Source organism: Dromaius novaehollandiae, chromosome 20 (genome assembly GCF_036370855.1).
Source record: "Dromaius novaehollandiae isolate bDroNov1 chromosome 20, bDroNov1.hap1, whole genome shotgun sequence".
NCBI classification, from domain to species: Eukaryota; Metazoa; Chordata; class Aves; order Casuariiformes; family Dromaiidae; genus Dromaius; species Dromaius novaehollandiae.
The window spans coordinates 8,889,919-8,904,902 of record NC_088117.1 but is presented as its reverse complement, the minus strand read 5'-3'; the positions used below and the strand labels follow the sequence as shown (position 1 = coordinate 8,904,902).

General features: G+C 53.5%; 1 protein-coding gene across 1 annotated transcript; it reads right to left on the bottom strand.

Annotated features, from left to right (window-relative positions):
* Positions 1-622: 622 nt before the first annotated feature.
* Positions 623-14,984, bottom strand: AIF1L (allograft inflammatory factor 1 like). Its single transcript, XM_064523768.1, has 5 exons — positions 14,844-14,984; positions 9,626-9,692; positions 6,468-6,509; positions 5,153-5,315; positions 623-3,412 (listed from the first exon to the last, which is right to left on the bottom strand). The coding sequence occupies exons 1-5, from the start codon at positions 14,919-14,921 to the stop codon at positions 3,325-3,327; spliced, it is 438 nt and encodes a 145-aa protein (XP_064379838.1). The 5' UTR covers positions 14,922-14,984; the 3' UTR covers positions 623-3,324.

The following is a 14,984-nucleotide window of genomic DNA, read 5'->3' as shown; positions in this document are numbered from 1 at the left end:
GGGCGCCAGGCGCCTCTCCGGGGGCTCCCGCAGCCGTGACTGCGGGGAAGCCGTGGCAAACAGCGTCCAGGCCCAGCGCCGCGCTGTCATTTTCTGCCCCAGCCGCATCTCTGACGCAGCCGCCGAGGCCGCCAGGAAGCAGGCGCAGGGCCGCGAGCCCGGGGCAGGCCTGCTTTTCGGAGAAACACGGGAAAAACACGCCCCGCTGTTCCCCCGGGACGCCTGCTCTCCCTTTTGGTAACTCGCAGCAGGGAAGAGCCTCAGGCACTTGCTCCAGGAGCAGAGAGGATGGAAAAAAGCCTCCAAGGGAAGGGAACTGCATCACAAGTGGTTTTGATAAACAGGTCACTCCTTAAAACAAGCACAGCCCCCTCTTCTCTTTCTGCAGTCAAAAAAAAAAAAAAAAAAGCTGGCTTGCAGGAGGCAGCCTCTGTGCTCTGTAACGCGAGCTCCACCACACTCGATCAGTTATTAAAGATCAGATCAAGGAGCCAGCCAGAACCTATCTCCAGGATCTATGTAAGGGTTTATATTAACCACCTCAGAAAGCAGTTTACTTGATCTGCAACCGATCATTTGGTCCAAGCTTCAGAGAAGCTAAACTAAACAGGCTGACACAGGGTATGGTTTCAGAAGATTTATTTTTGGTCTTTACAGTAGACTGGTGCTGCTCTTCCTCACAGTTTTTTCTTCTCCATTACAGTTTCGGTTTTCATGCAAACAGTAGTGAGAATTTGTTTTTTATTTAAAAGTGCAGCCTTTGGCAGGAACAAAAAGTCTAGCAGAGTCACAATCATCTGTATTTCCTTTTAAAAATTATTTATTAAACCATGATTTAAAAAAGTTAAAAGCTGCCAAGAACATGTAAGAACAGAGCAGGGAGGGGAAGAAAGCAAGTATGTGGATTCCAGAGTTTATGCATAGAGCAAGAATCCCCACAGTATCCAGAAGGCAATAGCACAGTCCCAGCTACATCTAGATCCCAGCATCCTACTGCATACTTGTAACCATTCCTGTTTTGCAGACTTGAGATCTTATACATTGCTGTCCCATGGGACAAAGCTGAAATATACAGAGAGCTGCAAAATCAGAAAGACGGAGCAGCAGCATGGAGAAAGATCTTCGTCCGCAGTGGTATGGAAAGGCTTGCAGGGCTCAGTTTAGTCACCCAGCTTCCTTTCACCTGCAGGTTCAGTTTCCCTTAAGCCTTCCTCAGGGGCCATAAAGGCCTAACAGCAGGCCTGTTTCTACATTTTATGGACAAGACACACAGCTACCTGTTCAGAGATTATTCTCCAGATCTGATCCAAGTAGAGACTTATCAGGGAGGGGCCATAAAGTAGCTTTAATCTTCCTCATTTGCCCTGGCTGGTGTTGCACCCTCTACCCCTCCAGGATAGGGTTGCAGCTTCCCTTTTTTAGATCAGGTCTGTGACTTTGCTTGCTGCTGCTTTTTTTTTTTTTTTTTTTTTTTCCTTCCTCCTCCTGTGGCTAATCAATAAGTCTTGGAGGCCAAGGAAAAGCCTAGCAAACCAGGACGGGGGAGGAACACCCAAGATATTAAAAGCAGCAATGGGTTGATAGCTTTTCCTCAGCTGACAGACTTGGCAGAACTTATTCTTTTAAGGTTCTGTAGAACTTATTCCTTTATGTTCTGAGGACCTCAGGGCTCAGGTGGGTTTATAATCCATCATGGTTGCAGAAGCACTGTCCAGTCTCTGTCTTTTGGTTTAGAGCATCCTGAGGAAAGTCCTTGTCTTTGCCTTGTAGCCAGGAGCCAAAAGGCAGTTATCTGGAGACAATCCTTGCCTATTTCTAATCTCACTTCTGGTAGGAGCCAGTAGGATGCTGGCTGCATGGCTAACCTGCAGAACATGTTCCTGCTGACAGCTTATGTTTGAGATTTTATCTTGTCCTCTCAGAAGGCAAGTGGTAGTGGAAGGGCCCAGTAAACCAGCCACCAAAACAGAGGGGCACCCTAGCCCTGCTGATTTCAGGGAGGTAGGTACTTCGGCCAGTTACTTTTGCAAGTCTAAATACTTATGGTATGCACTTAGTTCAAGGTGAAGCCCATAGAAAAGTCCTCACTGTGAACTTAGCTAAGGAAATATTCCCTTAGAACCCTCCCAACCTCAGCAGCAGGCAAGGGTCTTCTAGGAGAAGAGTGTCGGGGACCAAGATTGAGCGATGCTGTGTAGGATAGCAGAGGATCTTTAAGGCAGAAAGTAATGATCTGGTAACTATGATTTGTGGCCAGAATGTGTGCACGTGAGTTGCCAGTGATCATGTGCCTTCCTGCCTACGTGTCAGCAGCTGTGGTGGGCCTGTCCTGCTGGACTGTCCTGCCCGCCTGCTGGGCATCAGAAGATGCCTTCTACCTACCACAGGATGCCACAATGCCAAGGAGATACTTGGAGGAGTGGATGAGCCTGATGGCTATATAACCAGCCATTGTGTTTTCAATAAAGGCTTTCTTGCACCATTCTTCTTGTGGCCTGTGTCATCGAATGCCACAGAACAGGACCCAGGCACATCAAGGACATCACATGCTGGCTGAACAGACTCTTATTCCTCGGGCTATTGGGGATGTTGAGATCTGGGATTAAGATCTGCTTAAAGGGCACTAGAAAAGGATCATTAACAGCTCAGTTGGCTCAGACTCACCAAGATCTGACTGCAGGATGAACCCAAGGAGCAGACAGAAGCCTGTCCCTGCAGCAAGCCATGCCCACCTCCAAGCTTAAAGGCCCTGCAAGCAGACCTCTGGTGGCAATGCACCTTCTCATCTTCATTTAGGATGAGACTAGGCAACAGAGGTGGGAGCCTAAGTTGTGTTTTGGCCAGGTCAGGAGGGGAAGAACTAGTCCAAAGTCAGGAAGCAGAGGATGGAGCAGTGAAGGCACTTAATTCTTTGCACCCGTGAAGCTCTGGTCAAGGGCTCTGCCAGAGAAGCACTCAGCATCTGGCAGCAAGGCCCTTTAGGAACCTGCAGAGACAAGCACAGCTCCAAATCCACAAGCTGGGAGGAAAATAGCTCCTTGTCATCTAAGAAATGTAGAAAGGACAGGGGAAAGAATAAGATCACAGGATTTTTTCTTTTTGGTCTCACAATACACTTTGTGCTACAGCTTCTGTCTAACAAATCAAGCTGGCTAAGGGATGTAGCAGAAAGATGTGAGCCAGGGGTCCCCAGCTTCCCTTGCTGTTCCTCTAAGGCAGGTTAGTTGAAAACTAAGGTTGTCCAAAGTAAAGAGTAACAAAGCACAGGTAACCTCTGTTACACACCAGCAAAGCAAACAGTTCCAATTTTTCAGTCTGTCCTCTTCAAGGGAGGCTGGCTATGTCTCTCTCTGGAGGAGGGCCAGAAGGTTTTGGGTTGCTTTCATTGGCTTTTCCTTCAAACATCATGACCCTGCAAGACAACAGATGAAAGGAACAAGTCCATCTTTACTCACCATTGCGGGGTATATCTCATCTGCTGGAGCATAACAAGGTCTGCCTCCTATGCAAAGGACATCCCACAACTAACACAGGACAGAAAGCCAACAGAGGGCAGTGCTGGCAGCTCCGCAGGCAGCTTCGCTTTTCCAGCAATTTCCAGGAGTGGGTTTCCCAGTGCCCCTGCTGGTTTTCCTCCCAGAGCACAGAGGATTAGCACGTTTGCTTTAGACAGCCATTTCCAAAATCCCCAGGCATGCATTGCATGCCAAACGCTCCTGATGTTTAAAACAAACACTGTCCCTGGCCCACCTCATACATAACGACATTCAAAAGCCAAAACCGAGTAAGCAACAGCAATTGCGGCCAGGCAAGAGGGCAGAGGCAAGGAGTAAGGCAGTAGCCAAAGGAATCCTAAGCATTTTGCAGCCGCCAGCACTGTCTTCCTCCCTGAGGACTGCAGCCACGCTGGGAATGCCAGCTGCCACGCTGAATCAAAAGATTTCACTGCTCTTGGGACAAGTTTTACATTTCTGCTCCTGCTTCAAACAGAGTCCAACAGACAATGGGGTGCCTGTTTGTGAGCAAAAGAAGGGACCCATCTGTGAAAGCTGCTGCAGTTTGGAGGAAGGATGGAAGATATGGGACAGGCTGCAGGCTCAGCCTGCTTCAGTGGAGAAGGAAGGAAGCAGGGGTGTCAGAAGTCCATCTGTGCCAGGAAAAGCAACACCTTGACCTGCAGACCCAGGGCAGTGAGTGGGGAAGAGGAGAGACACATGGCTAGCAAGTATCTACCAGCTCGGAGGGAACATGTGACAGGTGGGAACAGGATCCTTCCTCCCAACCTGCCCAGAAAGCTGGCCGCATTTCTAAAGCTGCCTTCAGAAAGGGCCAAGGCGGACGGAGGGGAGGAGCTCCTATTCATCACAGTTAAAGACACAAAAGCAGAGGCAGCCTGCTCTGTGGTTGTAAAAGGCAAAGCCAGGTTTCAGTGGGGTGGATATGGAGTCAAAAGAGCCCACCCCACTGCTGGCAGGAGCCAAGCTAACGTTCAGAAGCTGTTTGTTAGAGCAGGACTCTCAGAGCCCTGTTGAGAGGGCAGAGGAGGCCGTGGGAGGCTAGTGCTGGCAGCTGAAAACCACAGAAAACCTCTCTGAGCACAAGCCAGCTGTTTTAAGCATGCATCCCCTCTCCACCTACTCACACGCTGCCTGGCTTTCCAAAACCAGGCAAGGACAGAGCATCCTGTGGCAAATAGGAGCCAGCCCTGCTGGGCCCTCATTCACTGCTCAAGTCCTGACACCATTCACAGGCAAAACCTGTGTCCAAAGCCGGCAAGAGCCACAGAGAAGAGACAAGAGGTGCTGCAAAGCTGAGTGCCAGCATGCTCTAGGAAAAGGAGGGGAATCACTTAGCACTGAGCGTGCAGGAGGAAGCCTTCTCTAACACAGCAGGCAGCTCTGCCATGAACGCCTGCCAATGCCCAGCCCAGTCCCAGGGGCCAGCTCTAGATGGTGGAATTCCATCTGGGATCTCAAGCTAGAGGTTTTGCACCATCCCTCACATCTCCTGGTGAACTCACCCTTCATGGGAGTCCTCCTCTCCCTTCCATGAACACCCAGCTTCACCAGCCAGAGCAACTTCTATTTGCAGGCTCCCCCAACACCCCAGCTCAGGTCCTGGGTCTCCCCCATTCCCTCCCAAAGGCACTCACAGTTTGAGTACAGCAGAGCGTTTGCCGAGCATTACATTGACGAAGTCCTGGTATGAGATGGTCTCGCTAACCCCTCCAGTCACCTCAGAGATCATCTTCTTCAGTTCTAGATGGGTCTTTGGAGCCCCCATTTTCTCCATCATCCTTTTGACAGACATCAAATCTGCAAGGGCAAGGCAATCAGTGCTATCGAGAGGCAACCATACTGAGCAGACCGATCCTAGGGATGCAGGCCTGAGTTCCCAACTCAGACCACCTCACCTACGTACTCCGGGGTTGACAGCACTAAACAGTCGTCCGAGAGCCAGGAGAAGCCCTCCAGTACAAACCATTACTTCCTACTTCCACAGCTTGAGAATAAAGCACCATACATACCAAAGAGGGACAATTCTCAAAATGCTCCAGAGACGCTTAGGAATGCTACTGTCTAGCTCAGAGAGCGGTGCCAAGAACAACAGGGATGTGGAGGAGGGAAGTGGTGTTAAAGTAAGTTGGAGACAAACCGGCTCCATGGAACAGGCACCCCTGCCCACCACCACAGGTCACTTCCTTCAGGTTATTCTCACCGCGCAGTGACCTGTGGCCCCTTCCCTCCCAGAAGCAGCAGGGCAGTCCTACATCAGGCCTCCTCCAGGTTCCCTGCAGGCTTTATTTCAGCTCAAGAACTGGGGAAGGCGGCAGCAGCCTTCTGGAAGGGCACGGCACGTGAGCGCTTACACTTCGGTGTCAGCTCCAGGCCTCAAGAAGCCTGGATCTTTACATAACTGGTGCTGAGTGAGCCTTTCCAGACCCAAGACCCATGTAGCTCACCAGACTCACAGCCCAGTTCTCCTTCTTCCCTCCCACTAAAGGGCAGAGCTTGTCTGCAGTAGAAAGGCTCATGGTTTTACACAGCTTCTGCCTCAAGCTGTGGAAAACCCAGGACGGTCCAAGCCCTGCAACTTCCCAATTTTGGAAATAGTAATGACTGTGAAGGAGAAGGTCTCAGTGGAGAGACAGGGAGAGGAAAAAAAGCATTCAGAACAGAAAGAAGCAAAGGAGCTAAGAAAGACTCAGGAGGAAGACAGGGCTCAGAGGAGCTGAGGTCTTGAAGCAGGTGAGGAAAGACTGAAAAAGCTTAAAGGCATGCACACTGGAGAGCTGAAGAAGTCCCTGCTTGGGGATCAAGAGCCAAGCAAAGTTGGACATAGGAGCATCCCACAGCTTTCCCTGCTCAGCAGCAGTGAGGAGGGAGGGAAGCAGATCCAGCAGAGCCTGTCTCAGCAGACTGCTGTCCTTCCAGCCCAGTAATAGCATTCCTCAAAGAGTCACTCACCAATCTCGCCTTGGTTATTCAGGTCAAACTCCATGTACTTCTCTGGAAGAGACACACAGAAGCAAGTTAGCAGGTCAGAGGAGCTCCAGCAGGGAGGACACTAGAGCAGTTGGGGTACACAGTGCCTGGTAGTGCTGCCTGCTTGGACTAGTGAAACAGAAAATTTGGGGATAAGACTGACATACTGCCAGAAGCAAACTGTTCAGAGAGGGAGATGGTCTCAAGACCTGCTTTTAGCACCCTTACCTTGAGTCCAGGGCTCTAGAGTTAAGTGCTCTTTAATTGTGGTTGCTTTGCATTTAAGCTGAAGGAAATCACTGGCACGAGAACAAGTAGGTATCAGCTGGCCATGAATGGCTTTAAAATGTTTCCAGCCAGAAAAACAAGGCTTTGGAACAGCCTCCCAGAAGCAGTAGCAAGAAAAACAAAACCCTGAGCACTTCTCAGATGAAGCTTGATCGGATTAGGAGAGTAATTAAATGACGTAGTTTCCTGCAATAGCAAGGGGCAAACTATGGTCTTCCCAGCCCTGGGCTGCACTCTCAGAGCAGCACCTGCCAGCAGAGATGCTCAAGGACCGTATCAAAAGGGTGAAGCTGAGAACATGCCTAGGAGCTGTAACGCTGGAGCAGGCTGTTTGCCTCTCCAGCCTAGCGTCACAAACGTCTCAACCTGGCAGCTCCAGCATCCTCAGAGAAAGGCAGTGCCTGCCCAAGAAGGTCTGGTCAGCTTTGCAGGAAGAAAGCTGGCACGGCACAGCAGACAGTGCTGATCTGAGTCGGGAGATCTTGAATTCAGTCCTGCGCTGCCTCTGGTCTTGGGAGAGGCACACCTCCACATCCCACCCCTCCTCTCCCCTGCTAGCTGTTCCTCATTTAGACTAAGCTCTTCAGGCAAGGATTTGTCTTACTTAAGGAACATACAGCACTTAGCACCACAGGGGGGCCCCCACATCATCTTGGTTCAGCTAAATGGGAAAAGCAGGATGGATGGTGGCAACAGGTATCTAAGTATAGCTGGAGAAATCCCCACCTGCCCTGCAGTTAGCACTCAGTCCCCAGAACCGCCTCGGAGGACTCATTAAATGAGAGCTCCGAGGCTCAGGCGCCTTTCCCCAATGGGAAAAGACCTTTTCCCCCCTGCTCCAAGGACACCAGCAAGCAGATGAGTGTGAGCTGCAAAGTGGCAGGCTGATTTAAGGAGCCAAAGGGAAGAGGGGATATTTCACACATCAGCACCTCTCCAGGACCTGTGTTCCTGAAGGAAAGCGCTGGGCTAGCCAAAGTGATGGGCAGCCACAGACAGAGGAATTGCTCAACAGGTCTTTATCTGGGTCTTGGCTGGTAGATCGCTGTTGTCATGAGTTGAGCAGGAGAGGCCCGTGGGAGTCCCAGCTGCAAGCCATGCAGTTCATGCTTCAGGCAGAAATAACTAACTCCCTCAAAGCATCAAGCACCCAATCCTAGACGAAATCAGGGCTGTTACACATGTGCTTGGGGCCAGAAGTGATACTTGATGTGGCACTGGCTCTCCCCGTACCCTGCCCCACTGCAGCGGCCTTGCCCAAATGAACTGCTGCCTTCGTGGGCAGGGGTCAGGCACCCCAGCATATGCCGGGGATGCAGACCCTGCTCTGCCGTGCCCAGTATGTTTTTTTTCCCCCTCAGCTGACAAGTAGCCAAAAGCGCAAAGAACAGAGGCAGCTTTACATCATCATGCTCTAAGCATCAGCTCACACATCTTTCCCTTCCATCCCAGCTGCAAGGATTTGGTGGGGCAAAACCCTGCCATGGTCCCTCCCATCGTAAATGCATTTACACACGTACTGACTGCACCAGGGCTCCCCGGACTCTCACCGGGGAAGGCAGAGAAGACACACACCCCCCTCCATCATCGCACAATGAGCCGATTGTTGGAGGAGCCGGAGGCGGCGTTGGAGAGCAGGACAGGCCATGGAGGCAAACGCACGAGGCAGCGGGAGCAGATGCCAAGGGCTCTCGTTACCGGGAATTCTGCGCCTGTAACCTACGGCTGCAATGTTTGAAGAGATTTCTGCAGTTTTCCTGATTATGACAGGAAAATAATTCAAGGCTGCAGCAAAAAGCCAAAGCCATACAAAAGGCAAAAAGGAGGGGGAGCACAGGAGGAAGTCAGGCATCCAGCTCCTCCATGCCTAGAAGGGTAAAGGATCACAAACCTCCAGCCAGCTCCCTCCATGCTGGAAAGCAAAGCCAAAACACAAAGAGAAGTAGCAGGCAATGCCCGAAATGGAAGCAGGGTCAGGCTTTATTTGGTTAGAGCCGGGCAGAGGACAAAGCTCAGGGCACGGTGACGCAGAAGGCATGCTTTCCTCAGAGGTCACGGGGAGAGGAACCGCCTTCGGCCGCTTCTTGAAGGAAAAGTGGATGCACTCGGAACAAGCCTGCCAAATCCTGTCCTTTAACCACCTTGCAGACAAGCCTCAGAGGACAACCCCCCCTCAAAACATACTCTCCAAATCCAGGCTTTTGAGCTATTTCTGTATCCTCTGTCCCAGCACTCTGTGTAGACCTAAGCCTCAGACCTACTGACGCTCTGGGGTTAAACAGACAAGCTTTGGACAGAAAACTAGAGGCATTACTGCTGGCCCTGTTACCGAGGGACTGGGAAGGACCAGATCAGACTGAAAGAAACTTTTGGGGAGGGATAAAAAACTCAAAACCCTTTCAGCAAGCAGCCAAGATCCCTACTCTGTGGGAAGAGGTCCTCTTACTAAAGGAAAAATCTAACCAGTGTGTTGTCCACCGTACCAGCTACTTTTGCCTTGTTATCTAGGCAGAAACTTTCCTCCTTTGCTGATCCCTGGGGTTTTTCTCCACACCTCAGGTTTTGCTGTAATAACAACATGACCAACAACAGTCAGACAGGATGTCTGCACGGTAACATGACCCTGCCCTGCCAGAGAAAGCAGGTGAAGCACAAAGACTCACATGGGAAAACTACATCTCAGAAGAGTTTTGCTGAGTCCCACATACAAAGCAGGGCTTCCCTCTCAGCTCAGCCACCTGTGTCATGCAGCAGAAAATCCCAGGCTGGTGAGATCCAACTGCTGAGAAGAATAATCTGTTCAGACCAAATAGTCAGGCTGAAAGAGGACACGGAAACCCTCCACTTCTCACCTTTGAACACTGCCAACTTCTCCTCCAGATCTTCTTCATCACTGAACTTTGGGTCACAGAGAAATTCCTAAAACAGAGAGAGAGTATCCCCAAGGTTAAAGACAAAGCAAAACACCCTAGAGTGTAGATGACAGCAACATTACCCAAAAGAGCAAAGCAATTCCCAGAAAGCCACATCTCAGCTACAGTGCCAGAAGGCTTAAAGATGGGTTGAATCCCTCCGTGCCTTGTCAGTAATATTCCAGAGGAAGGGGAGTGCTTCTAGGGCTTCAGATTTCTAGCCAGCAGCTTGAGGGAAGACTGGACCCCATGTGTCTTTGGAGCAGCTGCATGAAACTCGCTTCTTGCTCACCCAAGATTGCAGCTCCCCAAATCTCTGCTTAGGCATGCAAGGCATGTGGATCAGGCACCTATTCCCAACAAGGGCCCCCACTCCTTGCAAAAAGAACAGTGATCTTGGAGATTTAAGCTCTTGGATAAACTCTCCAGGTTAGCAAATAGAACAGAGTTTGCAGAACCTCATGCACCCAACCAAAAGGGCAGAACACGGCAGGTATTTTGAGGGAAGGAACAGGACTCCTGCTCTCGCACTGGATAAGCTTTTTACTCCCTACCCTACTCATGCTGGAGAGGAAATCCTGGGTCAGTTCTGGTCAGACGTTCCTAGCCCCCACCTCAAAAGCCTCCAGGTACCCAAGAGAACAACCACAATTGCACAGTCAGCTCTACTACTGTGCCCTGCCAGCAACGTGCTTCCTGCAGCTGGGAGCTACAGGGTCTTGCTCCTGTCTCTATCCTCCCACAATGCCTAGCCTCAGTGAGCCCAGCAGTTTAATGACTTGATCTGTGTTCAGCCACACCACCACATTCTTCAGTGCAGAAATCATTAACATCTGCACAGCTTACACACTGCTCGTCCAGGATAAAACCCCTCCAGGGGGTTGGAGTGGATAGAGGGCTAAGGCTGTTCCCTACTCTCTGCATGTTTCTCACTGCTGTGCTATCCATGTTCAAAAGGAAGGCAGGATCAGTTCCCGAAGAGACTAAGACCTCTGGCTCTGGTAGTGCTAGGACTGACATCTGCATCACTTGAGATTAAAAAGACACCCCACTCGCCCACCCCCCACAGAAGGCCCTTCTGTGGGCACTAGGGCATCACGACTTCAGGAAGTTCCCACCGCCATAAGCAGCCCACGTGCCCTCCACTCCCTAAAGCATGTTCCTCTTTTCTTGAGGAAGGAAAAAACCAGCTTTCTCCAAGTGCAATGAGTTGTACCAGCCTGGCTGCTGGGCCAGGGCCAGCTCAGGAGGCACTGCAACCCCCAAGCCGATGCCACGCAGCGAGCCCCAGGGCTCTCCATGCTTGATCGTTGCCTGCCACTGTAACCCTGTAGCCCATGCTCAGGACCCCTCCATCCTGCACACCTGGAGTCAGCTCCCCTCCTACCTAGCTGGGACAGGGACACCTGCACCTGCCCAGGAAGCCCAAATGCCTCACAAGCCTTCACTGCCAGTTAGTCACCGCTTTGGTGAATCCTTCACACGCAACTGAACTAAGGTTTTCTAGAAAGCCCAGCGGGACAGAAGTGTCTGTCATCACCTCCTCCCATCTCACAAACGCCAAGTGGGACACCCCAAAGGCACTGCCTACCTAGTCTGACCCAGACTTCCCCCATCAGCATGCACGGCAACTTAAGTTGAAAAACACAGGGAGAAGCAGTGTTCCCAACTCCTCCTCTCACACTCCTTAGCCAACTCCCTTTCACTTATCTCAGTTATTCCTACCCAGGGGTATCATTTGCCAGCCCAACACAATGGGCCCAGTTCAGCTTTGAGACCTGGGCTCAATCAGCAGAAGTCACTGGAAAGCTGAGTCTTGTTACCTATTGTCTTCGCTACTCAACAGCCTCTGTAGAAGGAAGGAACTTGCCAAGTGTCATCAAGAGCCAGAACAGAGCCAGGGAGTCTCCCAGCCATCAGTTCACGGCCTCATTCTGCCCCGCAGGAGCAATGGACAGCTTGCATCTAACAGCAGGGCTGCAAAAGCAGAGGGCAGTACTTCCCCAGGTGCAAGAAGCAGCACGGAAAGGGTGAAAATAGAAGGAAGGCTACAGCTAGAGGCTGCATCCGCAGAGGAGAGCTGCCGGACCGGTGCTTCAGGGCTCTAACAGCCGCTGGCAGGATGGCACAGGAGCAGGATGAGCGAGTCTGCGGGCACAGCGCCAGCACCCAGTCCCCTTGCATTTCATCCAGAGGGGAACTCGACAGCCCAGCAATGTCACAGGTCTGCTCCAGACCGAAGGGCGAAGGGCGCAACGGGGGTTTTCATTTCAAAGGCATTCCACCCTCAACATTGTATACAAGTTTCTCCGAGACTGAGATAAGGCAAACACACTCACAATAGCACAGAGGAATTCAGTCCCCAGGGCCCGGTGACTCACGTTCAAGCAGCTAAAGTTCCTCCCAGAGCCCTTCGCTAAAGCTCTCGTTTTAAGGGGCACTTTCTATTAATAAGAACAGCCGAATAAGCCCCAGTCTCTCCCGCGCATCTGCCCTGAACAGAGCCTTTCTTGGGCAAAGAGACTTTTCTAGACCGATAAATTCGGTGAAACAAGTCCCAGCTACCTGCAGGACAACCCGACCAATGGCAGATCCTTCCTCAGTCCCCAAAAGAAGGCCACCACTGGCCAGCCAGGCTCTCACGTTGCTGCTTAAGCGCCCGACACCAGCCACCCTGCTTGGCTGGGAAGCGGCCGAGGGATGCCGGCACCCGCCCTGGGTGCGGGGAGCAGGCACCTGCTCTCCGGGAGGCCCAATTCCTTCCCCGCAGCCCAGCGCATTACGGGAGGGTAAAACGAGGTTGAAACTAATCTGTGCTGGATTAGACTTGCCACCTTGATGCACGAGGCTGAGCAATGTGATTGCCATTCCCCGGGAAGAGGGAACGGCCAAGAGGGGGTCCCAGAGGAGTGCTTCAGGCTGGAAGAAGAATCCAGTAGTAGGAGGACTGGGATGTCTTGCAGCAGCACGTGTGCACTCCGGACACGGCCTGCCAGAGACCCTTATCCCACAGCAGGAGCTCTGTGCCAGAAACCAGCCAGGATAACAGGGCTGGGGAGGGATGAGCTGTTGGGATAAGGCAATGAGATTAAGCCTGATAGCAACTTAGACTGCGGGATTACTTTTTATTAGGAATAGTTAATGTTTTGCAGCCCCAGGGCTCTTCAGGGCTTGGGAAACTCCCTCCTTCCCCCATCCCTGGCTCCAGCCACGATATCCACCCAAGCCCGCGTATCGGCTGCGTCACAGGGAGGTGTGAGCCCTGCTGCACGGCTGCTCGCTGCAACCCCCCCACCTCACCGCGCAGAGGGGAGGCACGGAGCCGCCCGGCAAGGCGCTGCTGGAGCCAGCAAAGCGCAACGGCCTGGCGCTCGCTGCCCAGAGCCGCCGCAGCACAGCGGCTTCTCCCTATCTGCAGGCAGCCGATAGCCGTGCGGCTTGCAGCTTGATTCCTAGCTGCTTGAATCCCTTCTCCTAGCGCCGAGCCAACACGTGGGGCAGCAAGGACACAAACAAGCAGCTCCCGCCTCCGTCAGCTGGAAAGTAGCTTGTTTCATTTTCACCATCCAAACCTCACCCAGGGAAGGAGCCTGCCAGAAGTGAGGGCTGCTTAGGGGAGACGATGCCAGCCTGCCCCCGGCACAGCCCCAGGGCACAGCGCTGGCACGTCTGCGCAGGGTCCTGGGAAGCACCGCTTCCCGGCCTCAGTCCTGCAGCTCCTCCAGGCTGAGAGATCACGAGTCCACCCTGTACCAGGGAGATGCTGGAGGCCAGCTCTAACGCAGGCAGAACTGCAGCAGTAAGCACAACACGCTTCCTTCCTCAATCCAGTGTTCATCGCTGCCCTGGCTACGGGGACATTTTGGACCCGTCTGCACTTCTCCTTCGCAAAGGAGGAAGTTTCATGGCTTTGAACAGCATGTTTCAGAGATTCGTTTTCAGCCAAATGCTCTTGTTCTGCCATGGCACCGCCAGGTTTCTAATCATCTAATTCCCTCTTTAGTGACCTAAAATATACTTCACCTCAGCTGGTCTCTCAGCCCTGCCTAGGAGGAGCATACTGGCACTTTTTATTGCACAGCTAATGCAAGGGGTAGCTATGTCCACAGCCACCTCTGGGTCATCTTGCACAGCTTTGGTTTCTCCACCTGCAACATCAAGGGACCATTAAAGCAGCCCAGAAATAGCCTTATGCATCTCCCATCTTTGTTTCAAGGATGAAACCTTCTCACCTGCAAAGCCTCAAAGGGCTTCTCAGCCAAGAGGGAAGCTGAGCAGCCACCGTGGGCTGTGCCAAGCTGGGGACAGGGTAAGACCGAAGCTTAGCCCTCCCTCTCCACCAAAGAGGGCCTTGCCTGACCCCGGCACAGAGGGCGCGCAGCCCAGTGCACTTTGGACTGCTCCACGAGCCCGAGGCCTGCGGGACGTCCAGCCGCCCCGGGCCCCACGCTCACCTCACCCCCTCCACCGCGGCGAGCGGGGAGAAAGGCTGGAGGCAGCTCCTCGAGGGGCCGAGATGCCCCGCTCCCGGGCGAGGAAACCTGAGCGCGCAACGCGGCGGAGAGGGCGAGCGGAAAGCCCTCCGGGAACAATAGCTGCCATTCTTGCCGGAGCCCGTTCCCAAAGGGACATCCATGGCCCATGGCAGGCGGCCACAGAGCATCCGCGGGCGCACAATGGGCCCTCTCAGACCCGCCGGCGGCCCCCAGCGCGGGGCTGCGGAGAGCTGCCGGGGAAGAGCCGGCCGTCAAGGGGGTGCCGCAGGTGGACGGCCGGCGGACAGAGCGCCATCGGCCCCCCGCGCCGGGCATCGCCTTCCTCCTCGAGCCACCAGCCACACCGACGTCAACCTTCTCCGCGTGGTGGGACGCCACGCTTCCCTCCCGCTCTGAGCAAGGTGGCATGTGCCACCGGGGATGACAACCTGGGTGTCCTCATCCTCCTCTCCACCATCCCCCTGCCCGGCAGGGCACCCCAAGAGCGGTCCAGAGCCCCGGGTCTGCATCTCCCACGGCACAACACGAAGGGGGGGGACAACCCAGCAGGACCCCACGCTGGTCCCCCCAGTCGGGGCAGCTCCTCGCCGCCTCCACGGGGGCAGCGCCCCGAGGGGGCACCGCGCCGCGGCTTTCCCCCCCCCCCCGTCCCGTCCCCCCACCTGGTTGATGGCCTCCAGCCGACCCTCCTGGGGGGGCCGCCGGGGCCCCCCGCCGCTCGGGCGGCGCGCTGCCGCCATGCCACCGCCTCCCGCCGCGGCCGCCGCCGCCGCCTTAAGTAGGGGCGGGCAGGGCCGCGCCGG